The 21,658-nt window shown below is 39.4% G+C and overlaps 3 protein-coding genes across 4 annotated transcripts in view; 1 reads left to right on the plus strand and 2 right to left on the minus strand.

Moving 5' to 3' along the window:
* The window catches only part of LOC134659132 (zinc transporter foi), a 52,031-nt gene that overhangs the window by 24,400 nt on the left and 5,973 nt on the right, over positions 1–21,658 (plus strand). For both annotated transcript variants that reach the window (XM_063514757.1, XM_063514756.1), the window contains exons 2-4: positions 15,812–16,255; positions 16,654–17,750; positions 19,513–19,649. In XM_063514757.1, coding sequence (XP_063370827.1) covers positions 15,866–16,255; positions 16,654–17,750; positions 19,513–19,649 — 1,624 coding nt within the window. In that variant the 5' untranslated portion in view covers positions 15,812–15,865. The remainder of the gene's footprint in view (positions 1–15,811; positions 16,256–16,653; positions 17,751–19,512; positions 19,650–21,658) is intronic.
* Positions 1–21,658, minus strand: part of LOC134659156 (GILT-like protein 2) — a 186,962-nt gene that overhangs the window by 13,992 nt on the left and 151,312 nt on the right. The gene's annotated exons all lie outside the window — the stretch shown is intronic.
* LOC134658964 (chymotrypsin-1-like) lies at positions 20,463–21,536 on the minus strand. Its single transcript, XM_063514569.1, has one exon. It carries the CDS (start codon positions 21,534–21,536, stop codon positions 20,469–20,471), a length of 1,068 nt encoding a protein of 355 aa, XP_063370639.1. The 3' UTR covers positions 20,463–20,468.

Here is a 21,658-nt window from a genome sequence, read left to right on the forward strand (position 1 = left end):
GTTCAGATATTTGTGAGCACATTAGCCGCTCCGATATATCTGATAGCGACTGTAGATTGGAGTAATATTTACTGAAAAGCCTTCTCCCTTCTCCATCTCAAACTCATTGCTATGTTGCCTTGGCCTCTAGGCCCGGGCCTTGTGAGCTTAGGCGCAAAATCTGGCCATGCTGAAAGAACGTGCGCACCTTTACTTTAGTTTACTATTACATTTATGAAAGCAAAATAATGTAAATGATCATATTTATATGATTTATACCTAAGTATACATATTTGCTCTTACTTATTTTACAAAAGTGTTTTTCAATAAATAGATCGCTTACCTTCTTTCTAATGCTAAAAAAAGGCGCACGAAAGGTTCCGTATTATTCCACTCAAATATTTGTTTTATTCTGTTTTTAGTAGATATTGTTATTATAGCGGCAACAGAAATACATCATATGTGAAAATTGTAACTGTCTAGCTATCACGGTTCATGAGATACAGCCTGGTGACGTGGTGACAGATAGACGGACAGCGGAGTCTTAGTAATAGGGTCCCGTTTTTACCCTTTTGGGTATGGAACCCTAGAAACGAAGTGTAAACACAACATAAGGCAAGTGTGCTGGCTGAATCATGAATATCATGAGGGTCTGATGCAGCGGTCGGCAACCTTTTAGCAGCCAAGGGCCACATAGTAGTTAACGAAGTTGACGCGGGCCGCACTTTGTTAATATTTATGACTTTATCAGACATTGTCGTTTGTCAATATTACATACAAAGTAGCCAGGGAGGCTCGCGGGCCGCAAGTGACAGGTTCACGGGCCGCATGCGGCCCGCGGGCCGCGGGTTGCCGACCGCTGGTCTGATGGAACCGTGAAAGTTTGATGCATGGTACCAAGGTCTGCATCGATTTACCACCAACTCTATTTAATGACGAAAGGTTCCGGAACCGTTTTGGTGCGGTGTTATATAATACTAAGCGTGACGAGCTAAAGGCCAGACCACCTGTGGCCATCACATATAATTACGTCGGAGGGGTGGGGGTAGACTAGGAATCCTCTAGACGGAGTTATTATTTCATGATACCGATGCTGCCAAAAATACGGGGGTGCGGGGGGACGAGGTGAGCGAATCCCGTGCCGTGATTGGTCCGTTCAAAGACACGGACCAATCACGGCACGGGATTGACTCGAAGATGGAGTAAAACTACCGTATAAGTGGCAGAGGGGGTAGCGTTACTATGCTCAGTCTAGAGGATGTCTTGTCTGTGGTGGCAGCACATTTGCTGCAAAGATTGGCTACGTCAGTCACCTGAGAGCGTACCAGCGACGCTCTCAGAGGTAGAAAGCAGTCGCTGTGGCCGAAAACGGCTAGGAGATGATGATGATGACATAATACCAAAGATATATGTGACTCGGTATAAGATAAATTAAATAAAATCTAAGAAAAAAACGTACCTACCTCGGAAAATCAAGAGATAAAATATATGCTCGATTAGATGGTCCCTTGCCTTTGGCCTATAGCAGGCGTGTCTCACTCCGCGATTTCGTCGCTTTGCTACAGGTAGCTAAAAGTGCATCCGTTCGGCCCCAATTTTGGGGAAAGCCATAAGCCGCGCGTGGCGCTGTCGCCACCTAGCGGCCATATCTGTGCTGATCGTAACAGACGCGTTATGTGCCTATAGTCGGGTAGATGGCTAAACCGTTTGATATTTAAGAATTTTAACACATCAAGAACATTGGTCAAAGTCATAAGGCGTTCTATAAATATACATTTTATGATATTTTTATTCATTTTTAGTTTTAATCCTATGTCGAAAGATGACGGTGAATTTACTGTGACTACAAAATTTACTACGTTGACCAGAACCCTCTATACACTCTATTCTTTTTGCTTACACGAATCGTGTACGAATCAGACCATGGGGCCAATTTTTGAATTTCGACCGCTCGATTTTGTGTATTAGACAGGTGGAAATCGGCCTGTTTCGAGAAAAGTCGTCGACATCTCTTCTAAATACCTAAAACTGGTATGGATGTGTTCCTCGTGATCTCTAGAATACGAAATGACCGGTTTTAGTTTATGGAGTGGGGGACGGGTCGAAAAAAAGGGGGGCAAAGATGGCGGCCGACCATTATTGATATTTGTTCACATCTTGAGTCCTATGGGACCGATCGGTTCGTGTGAGGTGTCGTTTGAAAGAGTATTAAACGTGCTATTATTGTTTCATAATAACCGTAGTCATAACTGTAGTCGTTTACAAAATATTTTAAAATATTTGATTTTATACCGTGCATGGATGGCATAAGTACTGATTAAATATGCGCCTAACTCAATAAATTACAACAATACCGCAATTATTTTATTACAAAATATACGAGACATTTCATTAGCTTACCAAAAACATAAGTTTTATTGGCGTATGATATTATATAACCAATTAATAACGAATTTTGTTCAGCATGGGTCACTACGCACCGTCACGTAAATGGCGGGCGACCGACGTAAACTTTTCATTATTTCTCGGGTTCTATTTTATTGATCAATTGCTGATAGGTACCATTTAAAAGGTTATTAAACGTACAATAAATGGTTTCTAATAGCCGTAGTCATAATTTTAGTAATTTACAAAATATTTTAAAATATTTGATTTTTTTACCGTGCATGGATGGCATAAGTACTGATAAAATATGCGTCTAACTCAATAAATTATAACTTTACTCCAATAATATTCTTACAAAATGTACGTGAAATTTCATTAGCTTTCCAAAAATATAAGTTTTATTGGTGTATGATATTATATAACCAAGTAATTACGAATTTTGTTCAACATGGGTCACTAAGCGCCGTCACGTAAATGGCAGGAGATCGGTGTCAACTTTTCATTATTTCTCGGGTTTTATTTTATTGATCAGTTCGTGATAGATACCATTTGAAAGAATATTAAACGTACTATAATTGGTTTTCAATAACTGTAGTCATAACTTTAGTCATTTTCAAAATAATTGAAAACATGATTTTTTACCGTGCATGCACATAAGTACTGCTAAAACATGGTTCTAACTTAATAAATTATAACTTTATCGCAATTAATGTATTTACAAAATATACGAGACATTTCATTATCTTTCCAAAAACATAAGATTTATTGGTGTAAGATATTATATAACCAAGTAATAATGAATTTTGTTCAGCATGGGTCACTGCGCACCGTCATATAAATCCCAACAAACAATTAGGCGACACTTAGCACCTATTTTCTTACCTAAAGACAGCCTGGCTCTAGAATAGCTACATCTATAGTCTTAGTTTACAGTTTACAGGCTCTGGTGAGATAAAAGTGTTTAAAAGGTTCATCTAAAGATTTAAGATCTACAGTAGCTGTTTTGGGCGCTATATTGCATGTTAAGCTGCTAGTATTATAGCTTATAGCTCAAAGTGAATTGAACAACCTTAACATCTATATGAGTAATAATCTGCAATTTGCACTTAAGGTTCTAAACGTGTGATAAAGCCTTCTACTTATAGCTTTTTATATCGCAATCGCTACTTAACTCTCTTGTATGACTTACAGTCGAACAGAGAAGTTATGAGTCGCTATTATAGATCTAAGATCATGTAGTTACAGACGAGCGTTATTTAAATACCGTAGTACATCTTATAACTGTCAATAGAGTCATACTTACAAGCTAAAACTACAATGCCAAACGCCAATGAATCAATAGGTAAGCAAAAACTATAAATTAGACCGTAAAATAAAATAGTAAATAAATATAATATAGATAGTTTACTCAATATTGACCTTATCTTACTATTACTATACTTAAAACCGGACTTCACGGATAGTTATTATGTGGACATACGCTGCTACTCAAATAGTAGTCACTTATTTTGCATCCTGGAGCGTGCGGCGACAAATATCTCTTTAACGCCACAAGCCTCAGATCTCACTAAAAAGGTGATTTTAAATTATTAACTACGGAGTGGGTTTGAAAACGTTTTACGTGTAGACGCGTGAGTCAAATAACAACACAGATATTAAGTACTTCATATGCAGTGGTTTTGCAATCATGAAAGCTACGAACTTAACGATGTTATGAACCTAGAACTGGGCTTTTGTCAAAAGAGTCAAACTATACTTAAGTTTCCTGTGATAAAAAAACAAAACAAACAAACCATCATTTATATCGATATTTTATCATTTTGGATACCTACATTATAAAATGTACTGTCAAACAATAATAGAATGCTGCTGGTCTACCAGGCGCTCGCCGCGCCGTGTGTTTGCTTGCTTGGCGAAATTGGTCCTGGCATACCTACATATATGTTTATAGTTGTACGGTAACTAAACAATATTTTTGGAAAGTTAATAAATAGTTTGCTGATTTTACTCTAAAAATTTCACGCTATATTTACTACATTATCTCTTTCTCAAATTATTTCAGTCACTAAGCAAACCTCTAAGGTAAAAATTAAACATTTTCTTTAATATTTTTAAAATGGTTATTTTGGGCCTCAGATTTCAAACAATCGAGTATTCACAGAAAATTTAATATGCTTGCAAATGGTATCCACCATGTATCAGAAAAATAGAACCTGAAATATAATGAAAACTCAACAATGGCCGGGCTCCATTTACGTGACGGTGCACAGTACCCATGCTGAACAAAATTCATGATTACTTAGTTATACAACATTATAAAGCAATAAAACTTATATTTTTGGATAGCTCATAAAATTTCCCGTATATTTTGAAAATATTTATTGCGGTAATGTTATAATCTATTGAGTTAGAAGCATGTTTTACCAGTACTTATGTCCATGCACGGTAAAAATCATATATTTTCAATTATTTTGTAAATGACTACAGTTATGACTACGGTTATTAGAAACCAATTATTGTACATTTAACATTCTTTCTAATGGTATCCATCACCAATTGATCAGTAAAATAGAACCCGAGAAACAATGAACAGTTGTGGTCGGTCGCCCGCCATTTACGTGACGGTGCGTAGTGACCCATGCTGAACAAAATTCATCATTACATAGTTATATAATACCATACACCAATAAACCTTATGTTTTTAGAAAGCTAATGAAATTTCTCGTATATTTTGTAATAACATTAATTGCGGTAAAGTTATAATTTATTGAGTTAGACGCATGTTTTGTCAGTACTTATGCCATCCATGCACGGTAAAAAATCATATATTTTAAAATATTTTCTAAACGACTACAGTTATGACTACAGTTATTATGAAGCAATAATAGCACGTTTAATACTCTTTCAAACGACACCTGAAACGAACCGATCGGTCCCATAGGACTCAAGATGTGAACAAATATCAATGCTGGTCGGCCGCCCACATTCCCCCCCTTTTTATCGACACGTCCCCCTCTCCATAAACTAAAACCGGTCAATTCGTATTCTAGAGACCACGAGGAACACATCCATACCAGTTTTAGGTATTTAGAAGAGATGTCTACGAAAATCGTGAAGGAGACGACTTGTGTTTAATTTAACGCCAGACTATATCTCGTTCAATAATATCTCCACTACTAGGCATTTAAATTCTACTAATAGAATTGAAATCGAGTGGTCAATACCACTAGATTCCAAAATTCTATCGCTCGTATTTCAAAAATCAGAGCATTTCGCCGTTTTCCACCGATTTTCGCTTGGAGGATATAATCAAACGGAGACGCCATGTCTGTAATTTTCTGTACAAAACAGTCTGCCGATTTTTGCGGGGGAGGGGAACGTCAAATGTATGCGTAACGTAAAAATAGCCATGTCAGATAAACGTCAGTCCATACATTGTGTATGACCGTTGGCCGCCTATTTTCGACAGAGGGGAAAGCCTGTTAATGGCTACTCCGTTTAGTTGTATCCTCCAAGGATTTTCGAGTGACGAAATCGAGCGATCGAAATTCAAAAATCGGCCCCCAGAGCCCGTACCATGAGTCATTGACAGTGTCAAAACTGACATAAACGCTTTCGAGAACGTGATTTACTTTCTATACATCTCGCTTGCCCTAATATGCGAGTACGAGCAAGATGCATAGAAAGTAAATTACGTTCTCGATGGCGTTTATGTCAGTGTCAAGCTGGTGGTAATGGTACTGGCCGTACAAAAAAGTCATAAAACAAACACACAAAAAAACTCAAACTCGTCCAATAACCCTATAGTTCAGCAGATAAGCCGTGGGAAGCAGACAGACATACCAACGAGCCGGACAATCACCCGCACGCAAATATTTAACCAGATCCAAAATAACTCCTTATATAACTTACTTCCTGTCCACATCGTCACGATATCGATACAGGTATTATTCCCTTTTAGGGTTCCGTTCCTCAAAAGGAAAAAAACGAAACCTGTCACAGCCTATTTTCTCGGAAACTACTGGACCAATTAAGTTAAAATTTGGTACACATATGTAAATTAGTGACCCAAAGACGGACACGTAACGTAAACAAATGAATTTTAAACATGGAAAGGGGGCCACTTTTGCGCGGTAAATGAGAAAGTTACGCGAGTCCGACTCGCACTTGGCCGGTTTTTTTCGTATAGAATTCTTAAATCTTAGGGTCTATTAAGTTATCTACATATTTACATAACATTTTCGGCCTGATGATTAACAGACCGTCGGACGATATCGGCCTGTCAGTTAGAACAAAAAGTTGACAGTTCCGATCAACTGACAGGCCGATATGGTCCGGCGGACTGGTAATCAGTGGGCCCCTTTAAGATACGTCAATAATTTGCTAAAGATACGACATGGATCGGATATGTCAGTGTCACTTTCGACACTTCTTCAAAAGAAAACGTAAGTAGGTATCCTAAATTTCTGATTTAAAAAAAAGTGTTATGCTTAACCCTTTGCCCGCCAAAGACGTCAACTGACGCGCCCTGCTACAGCCCAATATCAACCTTAACGCAATCCGACAAGGTTCACGAACGATATGACGATAGGCGTCATAAGGCGTGGCGTTCCAATAATGAATTCCCTTAATAATTTAATAATAATTTGAGCCGATATACGTCCCACTGCTGGGCACAGACCTCTCATGCGCGGGAGGGCTTGGGCTATAGTCCCTACGCTAGCCCAATGCGGATTGGGGACTTCACATACACCTTTGAATTTCTTCGCAGATGTATGCAGGTTTCCTCACGATGTTTTCCTTCACCGAAAAGCTAGTGGTAAATATCAAATGATATTTCGTACGTAAGTTCCAAAAATCTCATTGGTACGAGCCAGGATTTGAACCCGCGACCTCCGGATTGAAAGTCTGACGTCATATCCACACGGCCACCACCGCTTAATGAATTCCCTTCCATTACTTTATTATCTGACCGTACTTTCGGGTGGCTAATCTTTCTTCGTATCTTCAGTATTATCGTCACACGCCGGAAATCAGAACATGTTTTTTTAATCGTAATCACACTCCTCATTTTACGGCCCGTTTTGATGTAACGCCGTAGATAAACAATTAGAACAGATAACGGCTGTCTGTCCGTCTGTCTGTGTGTGCCTAATCTATGATCGAATGTTTGTTTCGTAACAGTGTACATAGGACTGATTTATAGATCAAATAAGAAATATCAGAGCTGTTTTAAAACGATTACTTACGGTAAACTTAAAAGGAAGGTTTTTGATCGTAGGAAAGACTGTTACAACGGATACGGAATTAGATACACGACAAAAATAGCGGTAGTATCGATTGTAAACAGCCTTGGTAGTTTGACTAGATACTCTATAGATACCCTGGCACGTTAGGCCGTTATGTAATACAGATGTAGTGCATAATTATTTTCCATCGTATTTTCGCGTAAACGTACGAACGTGTCTTGCTATTTCAGTCAGTTTCGGTACAAAAAGTACTGAGGTTGACTGAAGTAGCATGATGAATTTTCCGAGAAAATACGATGGAAAACAATGCACTACATCAGGCCCCGTAGACAACATGCCAATCGCTGACGCTCCATAGGGATCGAAACACAACTGTCGCTGTCACACTAATATGGAGTGATAGAGAGACACCAAGCGGTTCGATGACGAAACGCAAGCGATTGTCACCTTGGCTAGGCCGCCTGTACCGTCACATCACATACCGACTGACATACGAAATAGAAGAGATTACTACGAAATTAATAGGTACAGTCGCCATCAGATATATCGGAGCGGCCAAGGCGTTCACAATATCTGAACACGGACTCTAACGCCCTGACAATAGAGACGTGTTCAGATATTTGTGAGCGCCTTAGCCGCTCCGATATATCTGATGGCGACTGTACATTTGGTTAAACAGCCTTGGCTGGACTAAACATCTACCCTGGCACGTCTTAGCACATTAGGCCGTTATAACATACCGCATCATACCAGGCGTGCCATGCCAATATTACATAGCATATATGAAATGAAATGAAATGAAATGAAATATTTTTATTTCGAACATGTAGTCCATATATAGGGTTAGGTATTACAATAACTTATATCTATAGTTAGTATTATAATTACGACAAAACAAACAAACAAAACAAAACATTTATAGCTTTCGCGGCGGAACAGCAACAGGTGAGTGTAGCTGCACACACCGCTTGACCAGGGGCGAGTCCCAACGCTGCGCCAGCGTACTTAGGATGCTGTTCGTGCTGCTTCAGCTGCGATTGAGGAGTGACGCGCATCGCTTTCGCATTATGGCGAAAAAACAGTCTGTTCGAGCCTCAGCAAACATTGCTGAGGCACTACAATACCGCGATATATGAACGCGATTCGATACGTTAAGAAGAAATAAGTATAAGTAGCCGGAATAACGTTAGAATAGATTTTTGATATTTATGAATATTAAGGGGCCCACAGATTACCGGTTCGCCGGACGATATCCGCCTGTCAGTTGTTCGGAACTGTCACCTTTTGCGTTTAACTGACAGGCTGATATCGTCCAGCGAACTGGTGATCTATGAGGCCCTTTAAATGACGGTAAGGGCTCGTTTAGACGGTGCGAGAACTCGCATGCGACTTTTATTACATTGCGGTATTTGATAGGTCGGCTGAATTGGATAATACCTGTCAGTCTAAACCGTAAAATTATTCAATATTAGTGTGTATGTATTCGATTAAACAGTAGGTCTTTAGCTTCATAAATATAAGGGTTAATTTATAATTATAACTGTCAAAAATCCATTCTTACATTACTCCGGACTATACGTTCAAAGAATACCTAAAGGAAGTATCTTTTGACTTGGAAATTTACAAAAATAATACCAAAAGCGGCCAAGTGCGAGTCGGACTCGCCCATGAAGGGTTCCGTATTTAGGCGATTTAAGACGTATAAAAAAAAACTACTTACTAGATCTCGTTCAAACCAATTTTCGGTGGAAGTTTACATGGTAATGTACATCATATATTTTTTTTAGTTTTATCATTCTCTTATTTTAGAAGTTACAGGGGGGGGGACACACATTTTACCACTTTGGAAGTGTCTCTCGCGCAAACTATTCAGTTTAGAAAAAAATGATATTAGAAACCTCAATATCATTTTTGAAGACCTATCCATAGATACCCCACACGTATGGGTTTGATGAAAAAAAAATTTTTGAGTTTCAGTTCGAAGTATGGGGAACCCCAAAAATTTATTGTTTTTTTTCTATTTTTGTGTGAAAATCTTAATGCGGTTCACAGAATACATCTACTTACCAAGTTTCAACAGTATAGTTCTTATAGTTTCGGAGAAAAGTGGCTGTGACATACGGACGGACAGACAGACGGACAGACGGACAGACGGACAGACGGACAGACAGACAGACATGACGAATCTATTAGGGTTCCGTTTTTTGCCATTTGGCTACGGAACCCTAAAAATGAGATTGTTATTGAAAGTAACACGAACGCAACCGTAATGTTGCGAGCATTTAGTAACTAATGGATTTAATATTTTTCTCAGATATCAATAAACAGTGTCAGTTGCTATCCCAATAAAAAAAAATAAACAATAATGTCTCCGTCACGGTTCACGAATCGTAAAAGTTCCATTTGTGTTAGTCGCGTCAAATCAATGTCACGCTCGGATTGACGTCGCGAATCTGGTGATGCGTTCCACTTCACACCAGGGGGCCTGGCCAAAATGACAATCGTGTGCAGAAAACGAAACGCTATTTGTCTATAGGTAGCCACAGAATAAATAATAGTACTAGGTACAGAAGACTTACTCTCTGACAAAACGCGTCTGTTACGATCAGGACAGATATGGCCGCTAGGTGGCTCACTCCGCGATTTCGTCGCTTTGCTACAGGTACCTAAAAGTACATCCGTTCCGGCCCCAATTTTGGGGAAAGCCATAAGCCGCGCGTGGCGCTGTCGCCACCTAGCGGCCATATCTGTGCTGATCGTAATAGACGCGTTTTGTTAGAGAGTGAGTCTTCTGTACTTATGTCTTATATAGTACTATTATTTATTCTGTGCTATAGGCCCCTCCACACTTGCGTTCGCGGCTTCGCGCCGTTATTCGCGCGCGAGTGTAGAGGGGTTTATCACTCTTCCTCATTCATGAATCTAGTATTTTAACTGGATCAGGCATGAGGGGTAGGAAATGACCGAACGGGATAGTCTTATGTATCTTTCAGTAGGAGTAGCAACGAAAGCGCTATTATTGTTTGTCCTTGTCACAGTCTCCTATTTTTTTGTTCCCCACCGTAAATTTAGTATGGATTATGGTGGGCAACGAATAAATTGGACCAATCATAGTGTCGCATTGCGTATGTTTTGTCCCTCACGGACGCACCCGTATACCACATCTTTAGGATCCTATCTATGATGACAATCGTTTGCAGAAAACGATAAGCTATTGTCTCTATCACTCTTCCTTATTAGTGCGACAGGGACTGTTGCGTTTCGTCCTCTATGCTACGAAGCGTAAACGATTGGCATATTGGCTACGCACCTTGATGTGACGACAATAGCCGTCAATGACGTGGGCATAGAACGGTTAACGGTTATAAAAATATTCCATGTCAAATAAAATGAAAAACGAATAATAATAAATCTTTTATTTCATACTTCGCTCGATATACTGTTAGGTTAGGACTTAATGTTATAGTAGCCGTACCACGAGTGACACTTGCCATTTACGTAAGCTCGATCGATCGCAGTCCATCTCTCTCGCACTGATGTATTGGTGCGATCGAAAGAGAATGCGATCGAGTTTACGCAGTCGCTAGAGTAAATGTCAACTCATGGTACGGTTACTAATCTGGCGTTCACGAACGTTGTGTTTAAAACATAAAAGAGAAACAAAAAATATGACACAATACACAATAACTGTACGAGTAGGTATACGCACGTATAATGTAATTACATCACTATCACTACACGTGATAAAACAAACAAAACAAAGTCGCTTCCCGGTGTCTGTCTGTATGTATGCTTAGATCTTTAAAACTACGCAACGGATTTTGATGCGTTTTTTTAATAGATAGAGTGATTTCAAGAGGAAGGTTTACGTATAATTTATTAACCCGCGCGAAGCCGGGGCGGGTCGCTAGTTTATCTATATGATTGAGACTTGAATTTCAGCACCTATTTTCATTAGTTATTGTGATTTTAATCGTTTAGTCCTTTTTGTATTAAGGCAGTAATATTTACGATCCATTGTTACTATGTACTAACATTAAATACACACCACGAGACATATAACAATAAAATATATTGTATAATAAATAATTCTTATCGCATGATTTAAATGACAGGTTGGAGGTTTTTTTATATGTAATATAATATAATTAATTAGTGCTATTCAGAATTTTTTTAATTTGTTGTTATTTCAAGTAGAAACACTACTATATAAATTATAAATTGAAATAAATGTCATATACTAAGAAGAAAAGCGGCCAAGTGCGAGTCGGACTCGCCCATGAAAGGTTCCGTATTTAGGGGATTTATGACGTATTAAAAAAAAACTACTTACTAGATCTCGTTCAAAAGTGGCTGTGACATACGGACGGACGGATAGACAAACAGACAGACATGACGAATCCATAAGGGTTCCGTTTTTTGCCATTTGGCTACGGAACCCTAAAAAGTGACCCAACTCTCCAGTGCCCCAGGCTGGAATCGAACCAGCGTCCTCTCATAAAATTCGATTTCGTTGTATGGAATAGTTTTTTTTTACGGTGTAACAAATGCAAAAAGTCGGCTAAAGATATATCACTGAAATTTAATTTACTTATATGACTTTACTCTCATTAAACTTGCATTAGTACAATCAGCAGCAAAAGAAAGATGAGGTAGAAACTGAATTTTTCCGAAAATAATTTAATTTGTTCTAATATGTAAAGATGAGGTATTCAAAATTAACTAGACACGACTTTATTATGAATAGAGTCAGAGCACGTCAAGTTGATAAGTAAAATTATTTAGGTAAACTATTTCTGCTTCAGTACGGCTACCATGAGTTGACATTTGACGTTTAAGCTAGCGTCTGCGTGAACTCAATCGCTTGCGTAAACGTCAAATGTCAACTCGTGGTAGCCGCACTTACCTTAAACTTATGAACTTTTATTGATTGACCACATATATGTTTTATATAAAATCTAACAAATACGTGGCTTCAAGTAGAACCTATCAATTGGTAGGTTATATTTCACAATGTCCCTAATTATCGTACCTACTTTATAAATTTAGTACAAGGCTTAATAACAATTAGGTATCTAAGTTTATTAAATCGAATACTAAGTTTTTATGATATTTTCAAACATGGTCTTAAAATGTTAGAATGTTATTAATGCGCTTACAAAACGTACGAGACATCTTAATTTAAAAAAATTATTACCACAAAAGTAATTTCTAAATAATTGTTGTTTTTATTGTGAACTAGCGACCCGCCCCGGCTTCGCACGGGTTAACAAATTATACATAAACCTTCCTCTTGAATCACTCTATCTATTTAAAAAAACCGCATCAAAATCCGTTGCGTAGTTTTAAAGATCTAAGCATACATAGGGACAGACAGACAGCGGTAAGCGACTTTGTTTTATACTGTATGTAATAATTTTAACTTAACTGTACTATTAACGGCCGGTTAGCAATCGTCACAAAACTGATGGTCAATGTCAAATCCCATATATTTTGTCAGGATTGTAACGGTTAGACCTTACTGAAATACGACTTAAGTCGCGCTTTAAAGTACAAGGTAACTGTAGTTAAGGTTAATCTGATGCCATATAAAACAAATTTAATACTTCTAAACATATTGGCAACCGGTTAAATGCAATTGGATTCGATTATGTTTTTAGGGTTCCGTAGCCAAATGGCAAAAAACGGAACCCTTATAGATTCGTCATGTCTGTCTGTCTGTCCGTCTGTCCGTCTGTCCGTCCGTATGTCACAGCCACTTTTCTCCGAAACTATAAGAACTATACTGTTGAAACTTGGTAAGTAGATGTATTCTGTGAACCGCATTAAGATTTTCACACAAAAATAGAAAAAAAACAATAAATTTTTGGGGTTCCCCATACTTCGAACTGAAACTCAAAAATTTTTTTTTCATCAAACCCATACGTGTGGGGTATCTATGGATAGGTCTTCAAAAATGATATTGAGGTTTCTAATATCATTTTTTTCTAAACTGAATAGTTTGCGCGAGAGACACTTCCAAAGTGGTAAAATGTGTGTCCCCCCCCCTGTAACTTCTAAAATAAGAGAATGATAAAACTAAAAAAAATATATGATGTACATTACCATGTAAACTTCCACCGAAAATTGGTTTGAACGAGATCTAGTAAGTAGTTTTTTTTTTATACGTCATAAATCGCCTAAATACGGAACCCTTCATGGGCGAGTCCGACTCGCACTTGGCCGCTTTTTTTTAATACTATTTTCATTCACCCAACACAATTGATATTTCATATAAAATGCTTTGGTAAATGGGCGTTTTCTAAAATAAATATTGAAAACCCGATTCTCCCAGATCCTGGTGTTTTTGGGTTCTTTCAACTCAGAATCACTAGCATATTCAATCCTGATGATAAAAAAAATTGTCCCAAAATTTTGTATGAAAATTGTACATTCCACTACGTCACGTTACATACAAGTGAAATATTTTCTCATACTAAAAACGTGACGTAATGGAATGGACATTTTGGGACATCTTTTTTTAATGGTAGGATGGAGAGTGCTGTCGATTCTGAGTAGAATGAGCCCAAGAATGTCCAGATTTGAAAGAATCGGGTTTTCGATATTTATTTTAGAAAAAGCCCAAATACAACAACACCATATAAATTTAAAGCCCCGAAGACACATTTTTATGGTACAGTGTTGCGAGCACGATGCTTGTTTTACATGTATAAAATAGTCTTAATTTAATATAGTCGTTATGTTGTATCTTCGTTCTGTGTAACTTTTATTGTACTATTTGTTCACTGTACGTTATTTGATGTCTTTTTCTTCTTGTCTGTTACCCTCCGTGATTCTTCTCACTTGATGGTCTCATCGGAAGACCAGCGCTGGAAGCCACCAGCAACATGCTGAGATGAGGCCATTTCGTGGCACTTTAATCTTATTTTGTGTTTTCTTTCATATTATGTATTGTCTGTGCTTACGAATAAATTATATTATATTCTATTCTATTTATCCTTATCTAATAAGAAATAAGGTTCAGTCATTAGTTACATCAATGTATTCACCGTAAAAAATCCCTATCCTCAGTACACTCAAGAGCAATAAAAACGAGTTAGTTTGTAGAGAGACATCATAGATTTTGACCTGTTTTAATAGCTCTTTAGTGTAAACACAGCTGGTCACCAATTGCCTTCAATTCGTATAGCTCAATTGTTCATAAAACTTCATTATCATCCAACTATTGTATAACATGTCAATATAAATACACAGAGTATATCGTGGATCTATCTGTAGTGTGGTGCCTATATATCTATATTATATTATATATCTGTGTGCGTGACACTGGCGCCCGCCTGGCGGTTGGGACATATTGTGACATAGTATGTCACAGTTGACAGCTGTCAAAAAGTATGAAAATTTGATTCCACGAAAGGTCACGTTATTGCCACGTCGGCGTGATTAATGGGCGTCTTTTTTTGTTGTCCCTTACACTGTTTTTTTTTTCAAATTTGGGATTTTTTATGTTATTTCTACTCAGAATCACGAGCTCTTTCTATCCTAATAGGAGAAAAAAAGTGTCCTAAGGTTTTTATTTCCATTCCGTCACCATTTTTCATAGACTTTTTATGGCGGTCACGAAATGGAAAGATCGAAAAATGTATGGAAATTTTGGGAAACTTCTTTTCTCCTATTAGGATAGAAAGAGCTCGTGATTCTGAGTAGAAATAACATAAAAAATCCCAAATTTGAAAAAAAGTGTAGGGGACAACAAAAAAAACTCCCTAATGCTTTTGGTCTGGTCAGTGTTAGTCCTTTGCACACTAGCCAAGAGTATACTCTGCCTATGATCTAATCTTTCCTAGGAGATAATTGCACAAAAGATATGGGTCCAAGTGTACCACCAAGGGCCCCCGAACCCCGAATACCATAAGATAAGATACTCTGCTTATAATAGCGAAACGGCACTTGAAAACATCAATCGCCATTTTAAACATATCTTTAATTCTGTTGTTTTTAGAAGGTCGTAGTCGTAACACAACTTAGCAGATGCACTATTCTTTGAAAATTAATTACACATAGAGTTTATTCGGAAAGAGAAGAGTCGTGGAATGTATTGGGCCCCATACATTCCACGACTTCTGTCTTTCCGCACAGACTATACCTTGCTGTTATCAAATTGCCTAAAACTAATCCAAAACTCTCTTTGTCCACAGAAATCGCGTACCGTGACCCATGGATCTAAGCTAAGCCTAACTAGTATAAGCAAAATGTCTCATCACCTGGTCACCGTGTGCATGTTCTGCCTGCTCTGCGCAGCGCACACCTGCGGCGCCCACGTCGAAACTAAAGATGTACACACAAACACATACGAACCGAAAATAGACTACAACATACCCTTAGACTTGACAGAGAAACGAAAGCTAGACCACTTAGAGCGCTACAATCATAAGCTACAGAAAATAAGACAGCTACGCCCGAAGAGACACCTCGACGATGTCTCGGACACATATATCGGGGAGATTTTGAAAGAGTACGGGACGGGGGATTCGATGAATTTGACAGGATTCAACAATATGCTGAATGTTCTGGAACTGTCCAAGTTGGTGCAGGGAAGGGTTGAGACCAAAGAGGGTCCAAATCAACGTAATTCTGTTTATGTGAGTATTATATCTATTTATTATTCATACTTTAGGTACTTAGAGATAATTGCAGAAGACAGTCTCTGTCACATTTCATGAATTTAGGAAAAGCTAAAGCTGTGAAAGGCAGCACCAGCACTACATACATTATAGAACACATAGAAAATTTAGACACTCTTAAATGGGCCAAAGACTTTTTAGTAGGAGTTGAGATTATCCGTCTTTCCTGTTCACATCATAAAATAAATGTACTAAAGAAAGCCTAAAAACCTTCTACTTCTTAAAAGATGTAGTAACATGTAGTTATCGTTAACTTTCGTATTCTCCACACTAAACGCCACCTGGTGCAAATTTTTGACCGAGATGGGCTCTTATTAATTGTTAAGTAGATTGCTTATTATATTTCCCTCTTTCAGTGCCTAAACAGCTCTGATCTCATCACAGCCGTCAACAAGGGCCTATATACAGACGACCACGACCATAACGACCACCAACACACAGACCCGACTCACGACCACGACGTACTAATAACAGAAGACACCCTCCGGGCCGTCTGTCCAGTCCTCCTCTACCAGAAACTCGGGAAACCGGACGAAAAAAGAGACTGCGTCATACACAATAAAGTCACAAATACACAAACAAACGTAAAAAGTCTCGAAAGCGCAGTGACGAAGACAGACAAAAAAGATGACACCAACAAAAACATGTTCGCCGTCTGGCTATACTCCTTCCTTAGTATAACGGCCATCAGCGCATGTGGTCTTCTAGGAGTAGCAGTGATCCCTATAATGCATAAAACGTACTACAACCATCTCCTCCAGTTCCTAGTGGCGCTAGCCGTGGGAACTCTCTGCGGTGATGCGCTGTTACATCTAATGCCTCATGCGATGAGTCCGCACGAGCACGTCCATGGGCATGACAACTCATTGGAAAATTCAACAACATCACATAACGACGGTATGTGGAAAGGGCTCGCCGCCATGTTGGGTGTCGTCTTCTTCTATTTCACTGAGAAGGGATTGACTGTTGTCGTTGAATGGAGGAAAAGGCGTCAAAAGCTCGAAGAAGACAAACTTCCTTCAAGAGTCCGAGTTTTGAAAGACGAAACCGTCGGAGGTTGCTCAGGCGGCGCTAAAGCCGCAATCACCAACTCCACTACAAATTCATTCATGAAAATCTTCAAGAAAGATGAAAAGAACGACCCTACAACTAAAACTTGTAAGCACAAGTATTCGGAATACCCGTATTGTTACGACGAAATCGACACAGATACACATGACGATCACCATTTGCGGGATGGTCAGATCCCGCCAAGCCCTAAAGCTAAGCAGAACAACTCTGTGAGTGTGGTGTCTTCGAACGCGTTGAATGCTGAGGGTAAAGAGGAGGCGACGGCGAAGGATTGGCTGCTGAAAGCGGAGCCGGCGTCGGTGGTTGAGATGAACAATATTAAACATAAGGAGGATGGTGCTAAGGATCTCAAGGATGGCGACAGCTATACTGTTATATTGAGGTAAGTTTGTTATGAAAGTGGAAGGACTTATTGTTTATTCTTATATTAACCTTATATTGAGTTTTCAACTGACAGACACATGGTTTGTGATGCAGGAATTATTGAAGGTTGAGGTAAATTACCTTTAATTAGTGATTGATTATCAATTTGTCTGTAAATGTATTCTACAATTTAGGTAAATTGTAGAATACATTTACAGTGTATAAGTGTTTATATTTAAGTATGTAAACACTTATGTCTGCTAAATTGTTAGTAATTTATGCCACACCCATAATTTGATGTCCTCTCGATCAGGGATGTTGCGGATGCAGATTTTTTGACATCCGCGGATGCGGATGCGGATGCGGATATTTAAAGGCTCACATCCGCGGATGCGGATGCGGATGCGGATGTCAAGATTAGGTACTTAGAAAACGTCAAATATTACATTTTTAGTATATTTTTATTAAAAAAATACCGGCCAAGTGCGAGTCGGACTCGCGCACAGAGGGTTCCGCACCATCAACAAAAAATAGAGCAAAACAAGCAAAAAAACGGTCACCATCCAAGTACTGACCCCGCCCGACGTTGCTTAACTTCGGTCAAAAATCACGTTTGTTGTATGGGAGCCCCACTTAAATCTTTATTTTATTCTGTTTTTAGTATTTGTTGTTATAGCGGCAACAGAAATACATCATCTGTGAAAATTTCAACTGTCTAGCTATCACGGTTCGTGAGATACAGCCTGGTGACAGACGGACGGACGGACGGACGGACGGACGGACGGACGGACGGACGGACAGCGGAGTCTTAGTAATAGGGTCCCGTTTTTACCCTTTGGGTACGGAACCCTAAAAACGAAACGTTTAGTATTTGAGCAAGAATATAGGTGCGTTATATTTAATAAACAGTAACTACGCCGACTTTTCTGGATCTAGACGATTTCGTCATAGGTAATGACGAAATTACCTAGCACTTACGCCGCCGCTAAGACGTTCCTGTACCGACTTGTTCCACATCCGCATAAGCTCCGCATCGATTTTATGCGGATGCGGATGCGGATGCGGATGTTGAAAATAATGCGGAAGTTCCGCGGTTGCGGATGCGGATGCGGATGTTCGCAACATCCCTGCTCTCGATCTATCATTATATTTTGCTAGAGCTCTGCAAAATTACTTTGTTTTCTATTTCTCTGAGCAAGGTCGTGATCAGGGATGTTGCGGATGCCGATTTTTTGACATCCGCGGATGCGGATGCGGATTTTTAAAGGCTCACATCCGCGGATGCGGATGTCAAGATTCATAAGAAGAAGAAAAAAACGATGGATGGATGGATGGATGGTGTGGAAGATAAAAAACGTCAAATATTACCTTTTAGTAATTTTTATTTCGAAAAACCGGCCAAGTGCGAGTCGGAATCGCGTTCCAAGGGTTCCGTAAATTAAGTCCCACTCACGCTTGACTGCTCATTTCTAATAGGTTTTTTTGGTTAATGACTAAATTACCTAGCAGTCTAGCACTTACGCCGATGCTAAGACGTTCCTGTACCGACCTGTTCCACATCCGCATCCGCATTAAATCCGCATCGATTTTATGCGGATGCGGATTTTGAAAATAATGCGGAAGTTTCGCGGATGCGGATATTCGCAACATCCCTGGTCGTGATATAAACTGGGACCTGGGATTAAAGATGTTACTTTTAACATGTTGCTGTTGTACATTGAGGTTTCTAGGGCAAACTATTAGTACAATTAAAGCAAAATCTCACAAGCAATGTATTGCAGGGAGCATTCCCGTGCCCACCACGGGCACTCCCACGCCCACGGCCACGTGCACGCCCCTCCCTCCAGCCTGTCTTCAGTGGCCTGGATGGTCATCATGGGCGACGGGCTGCACAACTTCACCGACGGCATGGCTATAGGTACGTATTCCCATGGTCCAGCATTCCCCGACCACCACGGCCACGTGCACGCCCCTCCCTCCAGCATGTCTTCAGTGGCCTGGATGGTCATCATGGGCGACGGGCTGCACAACTTCACCGACGGCATGGCTATAGTTACGTATTCCCATGGTCCAGCATTCCCCGACCACCACGGCCACGTGCACGCCCCTCCCTCCAGCATGTCTTCAGTGGCCTGGATGGTAATCATGGGCGACGGGCTGCATAACTTCACCGACGGCATGGCTATAGGTAAGTTTATGACTAACTAAGTTCACTCAGTTACTCTCAAATTATACCTGAGAGTTTCTTAAATGATCGTCTCTGATGATATTATAGGATATTGAGTACAAGCACTTGTACTATTCGCTATTAAATGTATTTTTCGGAATTGTTATGAAAACTTCATTAAAGGAAAATATTTAAGTCAACTATGACAGGATTGACAGGACACTATGGAATTTTCTCACATTCTGTTAACCCGTCTACCTGTTGAAATTATTCTTTTTTTTTTTTCATTTATTTATTAACACAAAATAACTACATTCAAAAAATTATGACAGCGAACAAAGCCCCCTGAGGCTTAACTGCCGTAACTGCCGCTGTAATCGCTCTATTTGATCATGTGATAAAACTATTTAAAGCAATAATTATTTAAATGATTTATATAATAACAACAAAACACTAAACAACATTCATAATACAAAGAACACTACAACTTACATAATTAAAAAATCTTCCACCACATTACCACTGGGTCCTCTGACTAGGTATTTGTATATAACACTTATTGTATAACACTTATTCCTCAATGTCCACGCCATCCATCACCAACAGGGATCTAAGCCAAGTCTCGTACGGACTAAGACGCGTATGCATATCAGGATGGCCAAGCGCACATGGGAATCCCCATGAAACTATCCCCACAATTGACAATTCCTTATCATTACCACCAAGTTCAGGAATCATTACTGCACTCCCAGAATCACCGTGACACATGCCTTGCCCAGCGCCTTCCTTGTGCATAGTACAGAGCTCTACAGAAGAATTTACAGGAGGCGAAGGTCTATTCTGTAGATTAGCTTCATTAACACCCTCTTCACACTCTTCAGGACTCATTGTGTGTACATGAAGTCGTTGCAAACGGTCCGGGATCGTCCCCGGATATTCTAACAATCCCCAACCAGCAACAGTAACTGTCTCCCCATCGCCAATCCATTTGAAGTCTAATTTAATCATCCTAGCACGTGAATCATTAAGAGGCTCAGCCATCTTTAACACTCCAATGTCATTCTTTATTCCAACGGGATCCCAATCAGGATGATTCTCGAATCCGGAAAACTTTATCGCCGTATAGCCTTTGCTTATATAAACACTCCCTATCTGACCCTGGAGTGTGTTTTTGAGCTGCCCAAACCATACTACTTCATCTATACAATGCGCGGCGGTGAGGACTGTTTTATGTGATATCAGGGAACCTCCGCACGTGAAGACCTTCAAATATGCACCTACTACTAGGCCGACCATGTGTTGTACGTCATCTTCAGTAGCATCCTCACCGCCAACTATTCGGGAACCTTGGTAAAATTCTTGAGGGTTGTAAGATTCAGGAATATCCATCTGTCCTTGAGCGTCGTGAGAATTATAAGAATTTTCCATACTTCCAATTATGCGTGGTCCTTGATAAAGATCTTGAGGGTTGTACAATGTTGCCACTTGTAGACCCATGGATTCAGGAGCTTTCATGTCACCAACTATTCTTGTATTTCGATAGAGGTCTTGAGGGTTGTGAGACTTGTGAGAATCTTCGAATGGAACACCCATGGATAACCTCAAGAGTCCGAAGACTGCTAATGCAATTAAAGACATCTTTCTTTGGTTTGGAGAACTGTTATGATGATGCAAATTTTGTCCGTCTATTTATATACGTCGTATTCGCTTATCTCTTTCCTTTCAATGACTGATAATTTCTAATTTTCCTTAATAAATAT

This window comes from Cydia amplana, chromosome 24 (assembly GCF_948474715.1).
Source record: "Cydia amplana chromosome 24, ilCydAmpl1.1, whole genome shotgun sequence".
NCBI lineage: Eukaryota > Metazoa > Arthropoda > Insecta > Lepidoptera > Tortricidae > Cydia > Cydia amplana.

Bases quoted from the DNA above. Each gene is read 5' to 3' on its own strand.
- LOC134658964 (XM_063514569.1), bottom strand. From the start codon at position 21,536: ATGTCTTTAATTGCATTAGCAGTCTTCGGACTCTTGAGGTTATCCATG.